The sequence below is a fragment of the Ananas comosus genome, unplaced genomic scaffold, assembly GCF_001540865.1.
Source record: "Ananas comosus cultivar F153 unplaced genomic scaffold, ASM154086v1, whole genome shotgun sequence".
Lineage (NCBI taxonomy): Eukaryota > Viridiplantae > Streptophyta > Magnoliopsida > Poales > Bromeliaceae > Ananas > Ananas comosus.
In genome coordinates, this window is record NW_017890566.1 from 1 (window position 1) to 15,768 (window position 15,768).

Genomic DNA, 15,768 nt, shown 5'->3' on the forward strand with positions numbered 1-15,768 from the left:
TTTCCTTTATTACAGATTGAAATTTTACTCGGATTCAGATCTCAACTTAGAAAAATTTTCAAATTCGGATTTGAATTCAAATTTGATTTTTTTTTTAAATTCAAAAAACTGACTTTAATATGATTTCAATACGTGCCATTCCTATTAAATTCATATTGATATATTGATAATTATTTTTTTACTTTAGTTCTATAAATATTTTAAAATATTTACTTTTTTTCACGTCTATCACGAAAATATATACATACGACACACTAAAACATAAAATATTTATTTTTTTAATATATAAAAAATATTTTATTTGCTTTTTATTATATTTCTTTTTGGTTCTAAACTGGAGCCGTACGCTGTGACCAATTCAAGAAATTCAACATCAGCAAAAATCAAACGAGAAATTTCAATGCTCCCGGTGCACCCCAAAATGAACAAACAAAGCAAAACATCAAAGCGAAATAAACAGATTCAAACGCAAATTCGCAAAAGCTTCATAAAACCAAAATAAATTTTCACTTAAATATGTACACTTCTACAATTTAGCATCAGAACAATCAAGCCAAAGAGTTCATCATGCAGAAATATGAATATACTTCATAGTACAGGAAGCTGAGAACTCGCACGCGTAAAGTTTCAAATCTTTACACCACACCAGAAGGAAGGCGCAGCACCAGTTGGCCTCCGACGAGACTGTAATTGGAAATAAAAGAGAAAAAAAAAAGGGGGGGCTAAGGTTGTAAGTTGATTCCGAAATAAATGTTCGCACACACGAAGGAACGCAGCTGCAGCGAATGTAGTCGGTTACCTCTTAATGTAATAATAACAGAAATCGGCGAGGATGAATGTTTGGACGATTTCGGCGAGGAGAACCATGGACGGCCACAATCCGTAGCCCAACTGCGTCAGCAGACGGCCGCGAGTGTCCAGGACCTATAAAATGGAACATTATCTTTATCCTTGCTCCCAAACTGGCCTTGAAAGGTTTTCTTTATGTAGTGAGTCATTGATTCAAATTTCAGTGCACAGTAACTTAACATCAACATGATTTCATCAGCCTAATCGAGAGAATTTCGAAAGAATCGATCCACATCAAACTTATGCTCGTGGATCATGGTCCATTATGCTTCAAGCGAGTTATATATATTGTAGAAATTAGCAAAGAGATCTCGAAACAAACTAGTAAATTAGTTCTGTATAATGCATATGGGGGAAAAGCACTACAATGTTTTGATGAATTTCAAAAGAACACGAGCAAGTCTTTTCAGAAATAATTAAGGAAATTCTAAGCATTGTTGAATTTCAAACAAAATCTACAATGTATATTTGGATGTAGATTAAATTGGAGTCGCAAGGAAGGTGCAGGGGCATCTAAAGTTCTTTTCTTTTTCTTGGAGATAAGATGACTTATGCAAGGAAATATTATGCTTGAGCACTCATCAATATAAAACTGCAGAGGGGGAGACTAAAACACAGTATCCCTAACAACAATGCATATATTTATGAAGTTAGATCATTCAAAAAATAACAAGAAATTAAACGACATAGACCAAAGGAGATTACAATCTTATTTCCTACAAGAAAACACCACATATCTGCCAGAGACATTTAGAATTTTCATAGTCAAATAAGATTTCATAGTCAAATAAAATTAGTCTTGTAATGAAAGATACAAAGAAACTTCCTGATGACTTGGCATGTTAAAACTACTATCAAGAAAATGAAGTTGAGCAGGCACAGAGAGAGAGAGAGAGAGAGAGAGAGAGAGAGAGAGAGACCTGAAGGACCCAGTGTGCGCAACTTAAAAATCTAGCCACACCCAGAGCGAATACATAGTGAGATGTGAATGGTTCAACAATCTGCCAAGACATGAAAATCAGTGTGAAATTAAAAAACTATATATATTAATAATATAAAAGTTGCTGGGTAACAAGGATTGCATTCGCAAGTTTACCTTTGTATTTTGCATCAAACGTAATTGGGGTAACACTGAGACCGCTTCTAGATAAACACAGAATGCCCAACAAATCCTGTTAAGGATATTATGCGATGTTGACGGATGGATAAGAAGGGCCAACACGGCACACGGCAGCACCTACAACATGAACACAAGCATTACTCAATACAGTAGTGAGAACCAAAAATGTCAGTTAAGAATGAAAGATGCATGCGTGATCAAGTATATACTTCATATAATCATCAACATGTAATGAACTCATCTGCATTTTCTTGAAGTATATAAGATAGGGGTTGTTCCTTAAACCAAGAACACAATAATTAAGTGAATAAATTGACAAAAAAAACTACAGAACTTCTATAGAAAGTCCATACTTGATCTGATACATCATAAATAACACAAAGTGTCCACATCAACTAATAAACATAGGGCCAACCTTATTATCCCAAGTGGATGGTAGATCCATACAAATTCTAATGGTTCGTAAAGATTTGTGAACTTTTGATTTTCTTGACTTTAACTACGCTAGAAGGTAAACAACATTGTTACATTGTATTGGAATACTTAAGAAAAATGCATAGCATTTCTCACCACCATAGCCAGATATACGTATTCATGCCAGATTTTTCCTCCCACATTACAGAAAATAATAGATAGCAAAAGAGCAGAAAAAGCATGAAAGCAATGAAGAAGCATAACTCTACTACACAGAAGGTGTTAGATTCTAAAAACTTTCCCAATGATTTTAAACTCCTTTTAAGTTGAATGAAATATGACAATGTTTTATGAAGGAAAAAAAAATTGATAAGTGGTAGATTTTCCTTAAATTTCCTGCCAAAGGGAAGATAACTCAGCCTAAATAAATAGGGCGGTGGGGGGAAGGAATCAAGATTATTCCTTCTAAGGCCTCAAGCAATCACAAATACTGGTATAAACAAAACTTATTTCCTTTGAAGAAGTGGCATAACTCAGTTGCAAAGATGCAAAATTAGTAATTCTGTTACCAATGTTTCTAAAGACAGCTAAGGATAGGAGACTCCTTAATTAGATGCCTACAGAAAAGTCTAAACTCACTCATGAAAGGAATACATATACAAACTCCCCCCGCCCCCCCCGCCCCCCTAGTATCCACTTGAGGTGACAACAGCTTTTCAAAGCCCTAGAGGTCAAAGCGGCTATACAGACCACCTAGAATCTAGCAAGAACTATGACGCGAGGATGCAATTAGATCCATCTGAAGCTCTTACAGCTGCTTATTCTTTTCTTGAATTTCTACAGCCTTCAGCCAATTCAAAATAATTCAAAACAACAATAATAATAATAATAATAATAATAATACATGAAGCTGAAAGACTGATTTCTCCAAGCCCATGGAGACTCAAAAATGAAATATTCTTAAGTTAATAACATCATAGGATTTGAAGAAACCGAGATATCTTACCACATAATATATTGCAAAGTTATCCTTATCCTCCATGTAACTCGACTTTAGTCTAAACCGCATCATATAAATGACCCACAAGGTAGTTGCGAGTGCAGCGGTATCCAGAAGAGTGTGGATATCATATTCCATAACAAAGCTGCAGTACAGTCTAACAGCTAAAAAAAGAGCTGTTAAGTCCTGAGACTTAAGTGACAGTCCTGCAACATTTGAAAGTGCAAAGGAAATATATATTCAAATTAATTAATGAAGTTCCAACCAAAGGAGTAATTCATAGACTAACATAAGAAAAGCAACCTAGACACAGGCATGTAAAAAAAATTAAAACAAAAAACAAAAAAAAAACACAAATACTAATAAGCTGAACCATAGCAAACTTGATTGTCATTTGATTTTTCATAAAAATCTTATATTGACATTCAAAAAGTGCACAAGGAATCAAAATAGACCCCTAAAGTATTTTTCCATAAAACAAATTTATCTGTGATTATGCTAAATTTAACTGTTTAGAACACCTTTGTAACTGATGGAATTACAAATTTCATTAATTTTTCACCGCTGAAAACTAACGAAGCCCTACCTGTTAATTTTACCGAATCCCTAATTCAATTTAAAAAAATAACTTGAATCCAAACGATTAAATGTTACGGAAGTATCAGAGAATGTATCAGAGAATGTACAATAGGGGAGCATACCTGAAAACGGCCCATAGTTTTGGCGTTACAGTTTTACCAATCTTAAGCTCAAAAAATCAATCAAAAGAGCAGTTTTTTACCTATTGAGCTTCGACAAGTTGCAATTTTTCTAGGGTTTCGCTTCAAAAACAACCAAATCAACAATCATGCCAGCAACAATTCCACCAATACCAACTAAATCTCCATTTATCCCCCAACAAACATAGAATCAAACTAGAGAAGAGGGTAATTTTCTTCGTAACAACATAACCAAGCATCAAACACCAACAAATACCCATATAAACCGCCAAAAAAAATCCCCTCAAATTTTAACCAAAAAAGCCCCAGATCAAGCAGGGTGAGAGAGGGCACGGGATCGAACCGGCGCAGGTCTTCTCCTTGGTGAGCTTGTAGATGAGGACGGAGATGCCGAGGGCGTGGACGGCCTCGGCGGCGACGAAGAGGTTGTCGTGGTCGCGCACGACGGCGCGTATGAGCACGAGCGCCGCCATGCCCGCCACCACCGCGAGGAACGCCTTCACCTTCGGCGGCTGCCGCCGCACCCACCTCGCCGCCGCCGCCATCGCGCCCTTCGACAAAACCCTCGCCATTGTCGTCGCCTTCTTCGCCTCGCTCGATCGATCGAAGGGGTGGGAGAAGAGACGAGGAGGAGGAGCAAAAGCCCTAATTTATTTATTTTTATTTTACTTTTAATTTAATTAATTTTTTCGCTTAATAAAATCGGGGAGGATTACGAACTTATTAGAGCACTTAAAGATGGAAACTACAGTTTCCCTCCCATGGCGCAAACGGATCCGGGTTGGGGAGATCCCATATCGATCCGTATCGATAAGTGAAAGCTTAAAAAATAAGAGAAAAAAAAAAAAAAACGTGTGTCTAGTTCACTCCGATCCGTTAAGAAATGGAGTGAAAGATGAGAGATTCTTTCCCTCTTTGATATGTCCCGATTCCTAAAAAATCCGTAAAAAATTTGTTTCCATCCAAAACCCGTCCCGAATAGGGAAGTAAGTGGAGCGAGGCGCCTCCCTACCCGGATCCGCTTTGTTTGAGTGGAAACACTAAAGCCGGGTCTTTGGGGGCCGACACGTGGCATAACATTATTGGTCCAGTGACGTAATTTGTTAAAATAATAAATCTAATCTATTTGCTAACCGATTTCGTGCCGTATAGATCGGTTGCAGGGAATTTGTTTGTTTTTTTTTTTTTTTTTTTGGATTTTACCTGAGAAAACATTTCTTTTATTTTATTAGTATCCGCCTAGAAGGCGTTCAATTTCTAAAAAAAAGAAATTAGATAATAGTTTTGCGACTGAAAAAAAAATATATATATTGCCATTATTTGTTTCACAAGAAAATTTTTAAAACAATTTTCTTCAATTTTATGCAATTTTCTGTATTTTATTTGTTTTATTTAAAAATAAAAAAAATGAAAAAAGAACTTTTAATCCGGAATAAAAAGTTTTTTTATAGTTTTTCAAGAAACAGAACAGCCTCCTTGTTTGCACTATCTTATTTGGATTTCTCAAGTTCAGATGCGCTTTTAATCTGCTCAAACATCTTTTTCTTTCAATGGAAATAAACTTAACCCAAAAAGAATAATAATCTTACTAATTAATGAGAGAGAGGTTGGGCATCTCAAATTCCTAAATGTGCAAAAAACAAAAAAAAGAAAAAGAAAAAGAAAAAAGTTTTTAAAATATCCTTAAAAATCTCAAATCCTTCAATTTAAAACTTAAAAATGCAATTTAAATATAAACGTAAATTAAATTATTGCTGGGATTTTTTTTTTCTGTTTTTGAACAAATCCATATTGCATCCCACGAGGAGCCCCAAAGGAAACCCGGCATTCGAAAAAAAGAAGATACTTTACTGCAACAACGGGATTTTCAGTGCTTTCACTTTTACGCTCATCAGATGCACATCACGATTCAGTGCTCATCTGACGGGCGAAAAAAAAATGTACTGCCCCGAAAGAATTTCCTGAATCCTTATGTAGACAAAGAAGAGAAAAAGAAAGAGATTCATAAAACGATTACTTACAGGTAAATAAATCATTGTTAGATTGTGCTGTAAATGCAAGTCAACACACAATAATTGCGCAACACACAACTGACGTAAACTGGGAGATATGATAAGGAATAAAAGTTTGCATGGGAAATGATATCCATAGAGCCTGTCAGTTACTCGAGATTGGATTAGATAGGATAATATGATAGAGCAATGTTTGAAGAGAGGAAGAGTTTAAACGACTCGGAGGTGTCGGAGTCATGAGGCGTAGGAGGTGGATCCAGTCGGATATAATGAAAGTTTTTTGAATCCAATCCCATTCAATGGCACCCTCACAAGCAGTGGTGAATTTGATAATCCCAATCACTCGCAACCCCTATGTGAAACCCTTCTCTTCCAATATCACTCTCTTGTCTTATTCTATTCAATTCAATCTCGGGTGCCAAACAGGTCCGTGGAAAGATAATCGGAGGAACCTCGAATGATGCTGGCTTCCCAGGCACTAACGGTTGGAATTGTTCAAAGCCATGAACTTGCACTGCTCGCTCATGGCAAGTAATTGCGCCTCCTTCTTGTCCAGCTGGGCTCGTAGCCGCACATTCTCCTCCATGAGCTTCTGAACCTCCGCTTCTTTCTGCTCCTTCTCGTTCTCCAAATGAGTAGTTTTAGCAATCAGCCTGGTCCCAGAAAACAAAAAACAACAACAACAACAACAACAATTAACAAACTATTAAGGTTATTCTGTGCAAATATGCTTCGAATTAAGTTCGATGTAGCACTTTATGTGGTCCGTCACATTAATTTTTCAAAGGTATGGTTTGTACATTGAGACTAGTAAACTCAGGTGGAGAAGATGAGGAACTAGGACAGATTAGTGCAATGAAAACTGTACTAGCTTTTAACTTGCACTCTCCAATTCAGCAAAATGTGACACCTGTGTTCTAGTTTTCTCCAATACCATATTCATGTTAACTATAAATGAAATATCTCCCAAAACTTAGATGGAAAAAATATTTTATATCGAGCATTTTTAATAACAAGTATTACACTCAACAAGTTCACAATCACTGAGATGAGAAAAATTAAAGAAAATATAGGTGGACAAAAATTACAATTATAGTTAAATGGATCCTCACGCAAACTATGCATTATTACATGGCTCCTGATTGTTAAATCGGCATTTCTGAAATTAAATTCAATTTTTCAACAATAAAATAGGGCCATGAAACAAGAAAATAGTGAACTCTCTTGGACTTACACAGGGAGGCAGTCGGCACGCATTTTTAGGTTAATGATCTGAAGTATTTTTACTTCATCTAAAGTAATAATGGACTCCAGTTTTGAAATTAAAATTTCCAACAGGGTAATGGCATAAAAAGAGAGAACTGTCCAACGACCAGAAATAGAAGTTGTATAGAATCCACAGATAATCTTCAAAATCGTTCATTAGAGCACTTTCGTAGAGCTGAACTTGTCAATTGCCAAGCAAAAGTCATTAAATCCTTGATTTTGGTTTAGTTTGGTATTGAGGTCTATCTAACGCTATTAGATAGAATGGAGTTGAGAAAAAGCACATAGGGATATCAAGGTTTTAAGTGCCTGTCAGCGCGGGCCATATCCACCGTGCCAACAAGTTACCGGCACGATACAGACCCCATACCGATGGCACAGCTCAAAACCCTCTATTCTTTAAATTAGTAAGTAATTTCCTTAATAAAGTTCAAAAGATATAATAAAAAGATATAATAAATAGATATAATAAATAGTTAGAATATTTTGTTGCTAAAGAAAATTAATATTTCATGATATTATGTGTCGGCACATAAGAATTTTTTTGACCGGCACTCATCGGCACGGCTCGGCACGCACCATGCCGTACCATGTCGGCAAATTTCCAGCACGACCCCGTGCCACGGCACTTAAATCCTTGAGGGATATGCTTTTGCGTTCTTCGATAGGACCGCAGAAAATATATCGTAACCGACTAACCGTAATATGCGAAACGCAATATTATGTACGGAAACAAACAGGGTATTTTCCCATCGTCGTTTCTCACCGCACGTAACGCAATCTCCCCACAATCCCAAACGAAGCCTTTAGTTGCTCACTATTAAGTCTATATTGTCATACTGCATATTATCGAAGAAGGAAATGAGATTATTTGCACAAGAATAAAGTCAACAGTAATACTTACCACGAATCTCTTGGGAGAAAAAGAAAGAAAGAAAGAAAAAGAGAAAAGCATGTCAATGAATTATAAAGGCTATGTACCTGTCAAAGAGCTTCTCTATTGTTTGAATTTGCTTTTCTGATGAGAGAAGAGTTTCTCTGACACTTATAAGACCAGAAACATAGGATCTAAGTGACTCAAAATCCTGCTTCACACGACGGAGCTCTTGCTCATTCTCTGCAGCTCGCTGCCTCTGTCGAGATGTTTCCTGCACCATATCTTCAACCTTCTGCTTCATCTCATTCAAAATACTGTTTGTTCCCTGTGCGAAATTTTCCATCTCTTCAACTCTCGCTGACATTGTGTCAATCTGTAACGATTTTCTTCTAATCTCTTCCACCCCTTCCTTTACTTTTTCTTTCTCACTAGCAGCCTCAGTCTCCGCCATTATCACCCTTTTGACAAGGCTTTCCATTACATCTGTCACAAGATGAACTGATTTCAATATGCCATCTAAACTATCATCTGAACTTTCAAACTGAGAGAGATCAACATCCTTAGACCAATCGGATAATGGAATGCCATTTTTGTCGACAAACCCTATTCCCTGTTGATGTTTAATCCCACATGAAGTATGGGCTAAATGGGGAACCGCCATTATTTTCGCCTTTGATTTCAGATATGTTAGCAGGGTCGCAATGGCTTTGACTCTATGCCAAAGATGTTCTAGTTCCTTCTCTGCTTCCTCCTCAGAACATTTAATGTTACCCTCAACCTCCATAAACTTATCGTGTAATGCATCGACTTGCCACTGACACTCTTCGGTCGGCAACTCACATTCCTCCACTGAATTCTCCATGGCCTCCTCCCCCAACGTTGTGCCTGTGTGAAATTTTTTTCCCTTAACCAAGCAAGAAGAATGATTAAAGATTGTACAATGTAAAGCAGAAGAAAAAAGATAGCCAGGCATCTTCTATATACAAATTTTATTTGTGAAAATCATTAGCGTAATTTCTGTGAGCGGTGCATGAACAGTCACTGGTGGAATATAAAATATAGTGTGGCACAAAACTTGTGGATGAGTAAGTCAAAAGTTGAAACTATCTTAAAGAAACGTCATATAGAACTAGACTCAAACATCCTATCGAAGACATCTCTCTTGTTGCTTAAACATCAAGAGTGAGAGGATAAATCATAAAGAAAGGTCATACAAAAATAGACTCAAATATCCTATAAAGTCATCCATCTTGTTGCTTAAAACTCAAGAGCTACGATAATATTAACATCTGCTCGGTGCCTGTTTGATGATAAAAGCTATGTCTATGTGTAGCTCTTGCCATCTACGATATACTTAGCTTTTAAAAGTACTATATTTTGGACCAAAGATGAATTTTCATAACAGACTTTTCATTATCAAATCTAATAGAAGGAATATGACAATTCATAAACTTTTGTGATCTGAGTTTTCCAACTAGTGCACACTTGAAATTGCGGCATGATGTTTGTTCTGGAATAGCATATCTATTTTTTCTAAAGCTCACTCTCCATCTGATGCAGAGTAGATCTCGCTACGCATGGCAAGGAACATATACAAAAACTACTTTATCACAGAACTACACCTCAGGACAAATGCCAGGTTTTCGGCACTGTACCCAGCTGGTGTGGTCATATTACTACAAGTTTAAAGTACTTAAAAGTAACTATACAAATGATATGAGAGATTTGTGATTAGATCTCGTATTCCTTTCTTCATATTTGGCATGCTTTTACTCAATTACCTCGGTCTAATATTCAAATTCAAAATTCTTGAAATAGCCAATCAATATTCTCGAAATAATCCATGCCCAAATAAAATAATATTATAAAAAATATATTGGGTGATCCATGTTTTGTTTTCTATGTCAGAACTTAGAAGAAGGATTTCAATACAATTAGGATCTAAAATTGATTTCGTTAATTTGGTTTCATTAAATTCAAGCCTAAACACATCTGGAAACGACACTCCAAATTTGACCTCTTCTGATTGCTACCCTTCAATATTCATTGCTTTTATTTAAGTTACTTGAGTCAGTTCGAATTGGGAATTTCATTAAAATTAATGGCTTTATACTTTCTTCAGCTATTGTCTCCAAATATTCACAAAAATCATACTTACTTACGCAGGAGATCGATCTAATGGAAGACAGTCCACAAGTATACTCAACTTTCCCGTGTAGATCGTAAGAGATAACCAACAATTCCAAAAAGTCGACCTAAAGAAAAGAGTGCATCCATCATACTTAATGTATATAGATGCACAACGCTTACAGGCCCAATTGTGACTCGGCCTAACCTGGCCTTCCCAACGGGATAGTTGGACTTATTTCAGCCAACAATTCCCCAGCACATGCCCCATGTGAGAATCGAATCTGTGCCACTGGCTCTGATACCACTTATCGATCGTAAGCAGTAACCAACAATTCCAAAATGTCGACCTAAAGGAAAGGGCGCTTCCATCACACTTAAAGTATACAGATGCCCAGCGCTGACGGGTTCAACTGTGACTCGGTCTAACCTGGTCCCCGCAACGGGACAAGATGTTGGACTTATTTCAGCCAACAATAACCCCCCAGCACATGCCTCACATGGGAATCGAAGCTGTGCCAGTGGCTCTGATCCCACTTGTCGATTGTGAGCGCTAATCAACAATTCCAAAAGATCGACCTAAAGAAAAGGGTGCACCCATCACACTTAAAGCGTATACATATACAGCGCTCACAGGTAAGATTGTAACTCGGCCCAACCTGGCCTCCGCCACGGGGAACGAAAGACACGGAAATTGATAGGTGATTTGACCTATCAAATGTGTGCGCCTGAGAATTTAACTCATGACTTCATGAAACTTAAGGAGTTTAGCATTATCTCTGATACCATTTTACCCAAAAGATCAATCAAAATAAGCTTAACAAAAAAAATAATAACAAAATTCAAGAATCAAAACTCCACAATTCAAAGAGACCAACATAACTCGAATCAAAATGAACAAAACCTACTTCAACAAAACTCGCACCTTTTGCCATCTCACATCCTAAACCCTAAATCGAACGTTAATCCAATCATCACATCGCGATCGCGCTACTTAACAAAGCACAAAAACTAGGGTTTTCCACGATCGAATTCGAGCACAGATGATATCACACGTCGTCGATCGGCATCAATTGAAGATGAATTCGATCAAAAAGGTGGGATTTTGACGATAATTAGTGATACCTTCGATTTATCGGCGGAAAGGGAGAAGAAGACGCTGCGGTGTTGCTCTCCTCCCCCTTTCCCCTTTCGTCGTTTTTGTTCCTTTTTCCTTCTCTATTTTTTTCATTTTATTTATTTATTTTTTTTTTAGCCGGGATTGGTCGAGTCCGTGAAACGAGCCTTTTGATGTCGTTGCCCCGCTCTTTTAATAATGGAGATTATTCCGTGCACCCGGTGTAATGCACACTTCGTACACCGGTGGAGGAATCCCAACTATTTAAGTAGGGTATAAATAAAATAAGGCTAAATTACAGAAAATTTTCCTGAGAAAATTCAGTTTCTTACTTTTTCACCTATCATTTAAAAATCTATACTTTATCCTCTTATAAAATAAAAAATATTCACTTCACCCCCTACCGTTTGTGAGCCGTTAGGGTTCCGTTATAAAATATTTTTTTATATCAAAAGTACCCTCCGCCTTCTCTACTATTGCTTTGCCATCCTCTGCCTCGTCGCGTCGCCCCCTTCCACTGCCTCGCCCTTGCCCACATCTCTGTCCGCGCGTACAAACACCCCAGCGCCCTCCTCCGCCGCCTCGCCTTCGCCTTCGTTCCCCTTGCCCACCTCTTCATTCACGTCAACCTTGATTTTCTCCCTATTGTCGCCGAAATGGAGAGGCGCAAGAGGAGAAGGGGAGTAGGCAGAGAAGAAAATGGAGAGGAGTTGCGGCCGATCGAGGCACGAACCGCGGCCGATCGAGGCGGCGAATGAGCAAGATGAGAGAGGAGACGAAAATGGTGAGAGGCAAAATAGTCATTTTGTCATTACAGTTCACACTACCTCATGAATATTTTTTATTTTACAAGGGGACAAAGTGTAGGTTTTTAAATAATAAGGGAAAAATAAAAAATCAGATTTTGACAGAAAAATTTTATGTAATTTAGCCATCAATAATTATATAATTAGTAACTTCAACTGAGAACTGAAAGATAGAACTGCAATTGAAAATTTATTAAACAATTTAATAAGGTTTAAAGCATCAAATTGTCAAAATTAAAAGCTTAGTAGTCTATTTACAGAAGGCCCGTTGTCTATTCAAAAGAGAAAATAACTAAAAATCAAATAAAAGAATAGTACATATAGATTGCTTCAATAAAATTAAATGCGTAAATGAAGTTCATAGTTTGTAATTCTATATTCTATTCAGATGTTTTATAATTAAAATGCTAATAATTTAGCCACATAGAATTTTACTAAGGTATTATTTTGGTTAAGTATGAGCGGTTTTTGATTATTTCTAGTATAGATACAACTCTTAGGATAAGTCGAAATAAGACCAATTTTATATTTGGATAAAATTAATTAGATAATTTTTAGAAATAAGAAAAAAAGCATTTAGATAGCTAGATTGGAATAAGAGTAATTATAGTTTTAAAATAATAATATTTCGTATAATTAAATAATAATTTAATTAATTAATTAATTAATCATGAATACTACTAAAATAATTAAAACTAATAATTAATAATTAATATTAATGAATACTGTCAATTAATAAATTAATTAACCATGAGCAATAAATTAATTAATTAATTAATTAATTATCTAATAGTTAGATAATTAGTTAAAAATACTACAAAATGTAAAAGTTTTTTTTCATGAAAAATTATTTTCCACAGTCTACGTTGAATCAAGGCCAATTTGCATAAAAAATCCACTTATTTTGGGCTTTTATAAAATCGGGCCACCTTTTTCGTTTTTACAGATTCGGTCCGTTTTTTCAGTAAACTGACCAAAATACTCTTATTACTTTTTCTCTTTCCTCTTTCTCTCTCCTCTTCGTTTCTCTCGTTCTTTTTTTTTTCTCACCGAAAAAAGTAACGAAGGCAGAGGGAGGCGGAAACGGTTCGCCTCGCCTATCACCCTCATGCTCTCGCCCTCGCCCTTGCCCTCGCCCACGCACCCCCCAACTTCCTCGCCTTCGACCCCGCCAAGGCCGCGCCGCGACTTTTTTTTATTTTATTTTTTTCTTTTCTTTTCTTTCCCGACTCTCCTCCACCGTCTCCGACGACGACGCCTCTCTCGCTCTTTCCCGCCCTTCTCGCCTCTCCATCTACCTCCTTCTCTGTTGCCTTCGACGATGATGCATTTTCGCCGGCGCCGACGCCGACTCTGTGGAGGTCATTGGGCGCTGCAGCCTCGGAGCGGGGGTTCCTTAGCGGCGTCGTCGCCGGCGCTGTGGCTGTTGGCAGAGAGGGTGACATGATGATGCACTACCAACTGAAATTGAAGCAATGTTGAAAGCAGCCAAAACTTTTCTTAGATACCTTCCCAGGAGAACGAATTCAGATATTTTCAGACTCAAGCATTGATTATTAAAGCGATTCACTTTAGATCTGACCAATCCGAGTCGTTCATTTGGGACGCTAGAATGAAGCTCAAAACGCTTCAATCCTTTGTCGACGCATGTCACGTCTTTTTTTGGATGGAATTCTCGCTTCTCTAGAAATGGTATACAAGCTGATCAACTAGTCAATTGATGTTTGTGTAGTAAAAAATGTACAATGTGGTCCTCTTTTGATGACCTTTTTATTTCTGTATCATCTTATTTTATTTAAATAAATTTTCGCTCTCGGGCAATTTCCCTAAAAAAAAACAATTCTAAAGATTAGGCTAGAATTATGTTTATTATAATGAGCATAACCTTTCCAGGAAATATAATGAGAATTGCTTGATTGCTTGATTAGTTCAGATTCAAAAAAAAAAACCTAAAATGCTATTGAAATTAAACATGTTAAATATAAAAATGTTTAAACACCGTTCTTTAACAGCTTAAGCTTTTAGAGTACAACGATTGTTTCACATGGTATCAGAGCAGGAGGTCCTGAGTTCGAGTCACGTCAGGCTCCTAGTATATTAATTTCCTCCCATTTAATTCAAGCCCACGTCATGGGCCGATTAAAAAGTTTCGAGCCCAGACGTGAGGGGAAGTGTTAAATATAAAAATGTTTAAACACCGTTCTTTAACAGCTTAAGCTTTTAGAGTACAACGATTGTTTCACAAAACATAATCATTTTCAAGGTAGAGCGTACGAATTGACTTTCAACACCATTAAATACGATTTAAATTATGTAAACTTTATAGAATAAAATTTTATAATTTTTATCTTTTTTTTTTAGCCCTATTAGTAAATTATGTCTACAAATTACGAAATATAATTATCAGTCATATCGTCAATTTAGAAGCTACATCACTAATAGGGCTACAAAAAAATAGGATAAAAATAAACAAAATTTATCTAAACTATGAATTATTTTGAATCAGTTTTCTGACCTTTGAAAATTTTGACTTGATTATCAACTTTTAAATTTGTTTGATTTGAGTAAGTAAATAATATTTTAATTTCAAAATTTAAACTAATTATTTATTTTAATGAATTTATAGTTGTGAGAATTATATAAAATATGCTAAGTAAATCTGTAAAACTAACCAACATATTCAATTTTTGAAGTCAAAGTGTTGCTGACTAACTCAAATCAAACAAATTAAAAAATTGGATAGTAAAATTAAAACTTTTTTAAAAATTAGATAGTTAACTCAAAATAGTTCTTTATAACTTTTAATATTCTAGTTTAAGCCTCTATATATTGGATTTTTTTTGCATTTAGCCCTCTCAATTTTTTTTTTTATAAATGGCTCTAATAAATTTATATTTGCATAAAAATGCCTCTTTTTGCCACACGAGCGCTTAGGTGTCGTTTTTATGTTGAAAATGGTGATACAATCACCGTGTTTAAACACAGTAATTAAATTACTGTATTTCTTTTTATGTTTTTTCGTCCCTAAATTAAAAAGGAAGGACTAAAATGTGGATATGACATGATAATTCATTCACCATGTTTAAATACAGTAATTTATTCACTGTGTTCAACTTAAAAATACAAACGTAACACTCAGGTGGCAAGAAGAGGGCCATATATTCAAATATAAATTTACTAGGATTATTTGTATTGTTTTTTTTTTAGGGTAGCTAAATTCAAAATATAACCCTATATTTTATTGGGTTAATTTTATATAGGTTCTGCAAACATAGTGAATGACGTATCTTTACAAAAATTCTAATGTTTTCAAATATATCTTTCTGGTTTGTTACCATTAGAGAATTTTTTATATTTTTAATTTTGCTATCACAAATATATCTCTCTAAAAGTTATAACTGTATAATACAAGAGAGGTAAAAATGTCAAAAACTAATCAGGTTAAAGTATTTAACCTATGG

General features: G+C 35.9%; 2 protein-coding genes across 5 annotated transcripts; both read right to left on the minus strand.

Annotated features, from left to right (window-relative positions):
- Window positions 1–484: 484 nt before the first annotated feature.
- On the minus strand, window positions 485–4,805 carry LOC109703885 (putative ER lumen protein-retaining receptor C28H8.4). The gene is made up of 6 exons (XM_020224611.1): window positions 4,446–4,805; window positions 3,390–3,589; window positions 1,946–2,086; window positions 1,770–1,850; window positions 800–924; window positions 485–684 (listed from the first exon to the last, which is right to left on the minus strand). The coding sequence occupies exons 1-6, from the start codon at window positions 4,672–4,674 to the stop codon at window positions 636–638; spliced, it is 825 nt and encodes a 274-aa protein (XP_020080200.1). The 5' UTR covers window positions 4,675–4,805; the 3' UTR covers window positions 485–635.
- Window positions 4,806–6,119: 1,314 nt separating this feature from the next.
- Window positions 6,120–11,638, minus strand: LOC109703890. Of its 4 annotated transcripts, none has more exons than XM_020224621.1 (3): window positions 11,510–11,638; window positions 8,362–9,161; window positions 6,120–6,767 (listed from the first exon to the last, which is right to left on the minus strand). In XM_020224621.1, exons 2-3 carry the CDS (start codon window positions 9,117–9,119, stop codon window positions 6,593–6,595), a joined length of 933 nt encoding a protein of 310 aa, XP_020080210.1. In that variant the 5' UTR covers window positions 9,120–9,161; window positions 11,510–11,638; the 3' UTR covers window positions 6,120–6,592. The 4 variants fall into 4 exon arrangements, with proteins under 4 accessions (XP_020080210.1, XP_020080211.1, XP_020080208.1 ...); XM_020224622.1 differs by having other exon boundaries at window positions 8,362–9,142; window positions 11,510–11,634; XM_020224619.1 differs by lacking the exon at window positions 11,510–11,638 and adding an exon at window positions 11,310–11,334 and having other exon boundaries at window positions 8,362–9,142.
- Window positions 11,639–15,768: the final 4,130 nt, after the last annotated feature.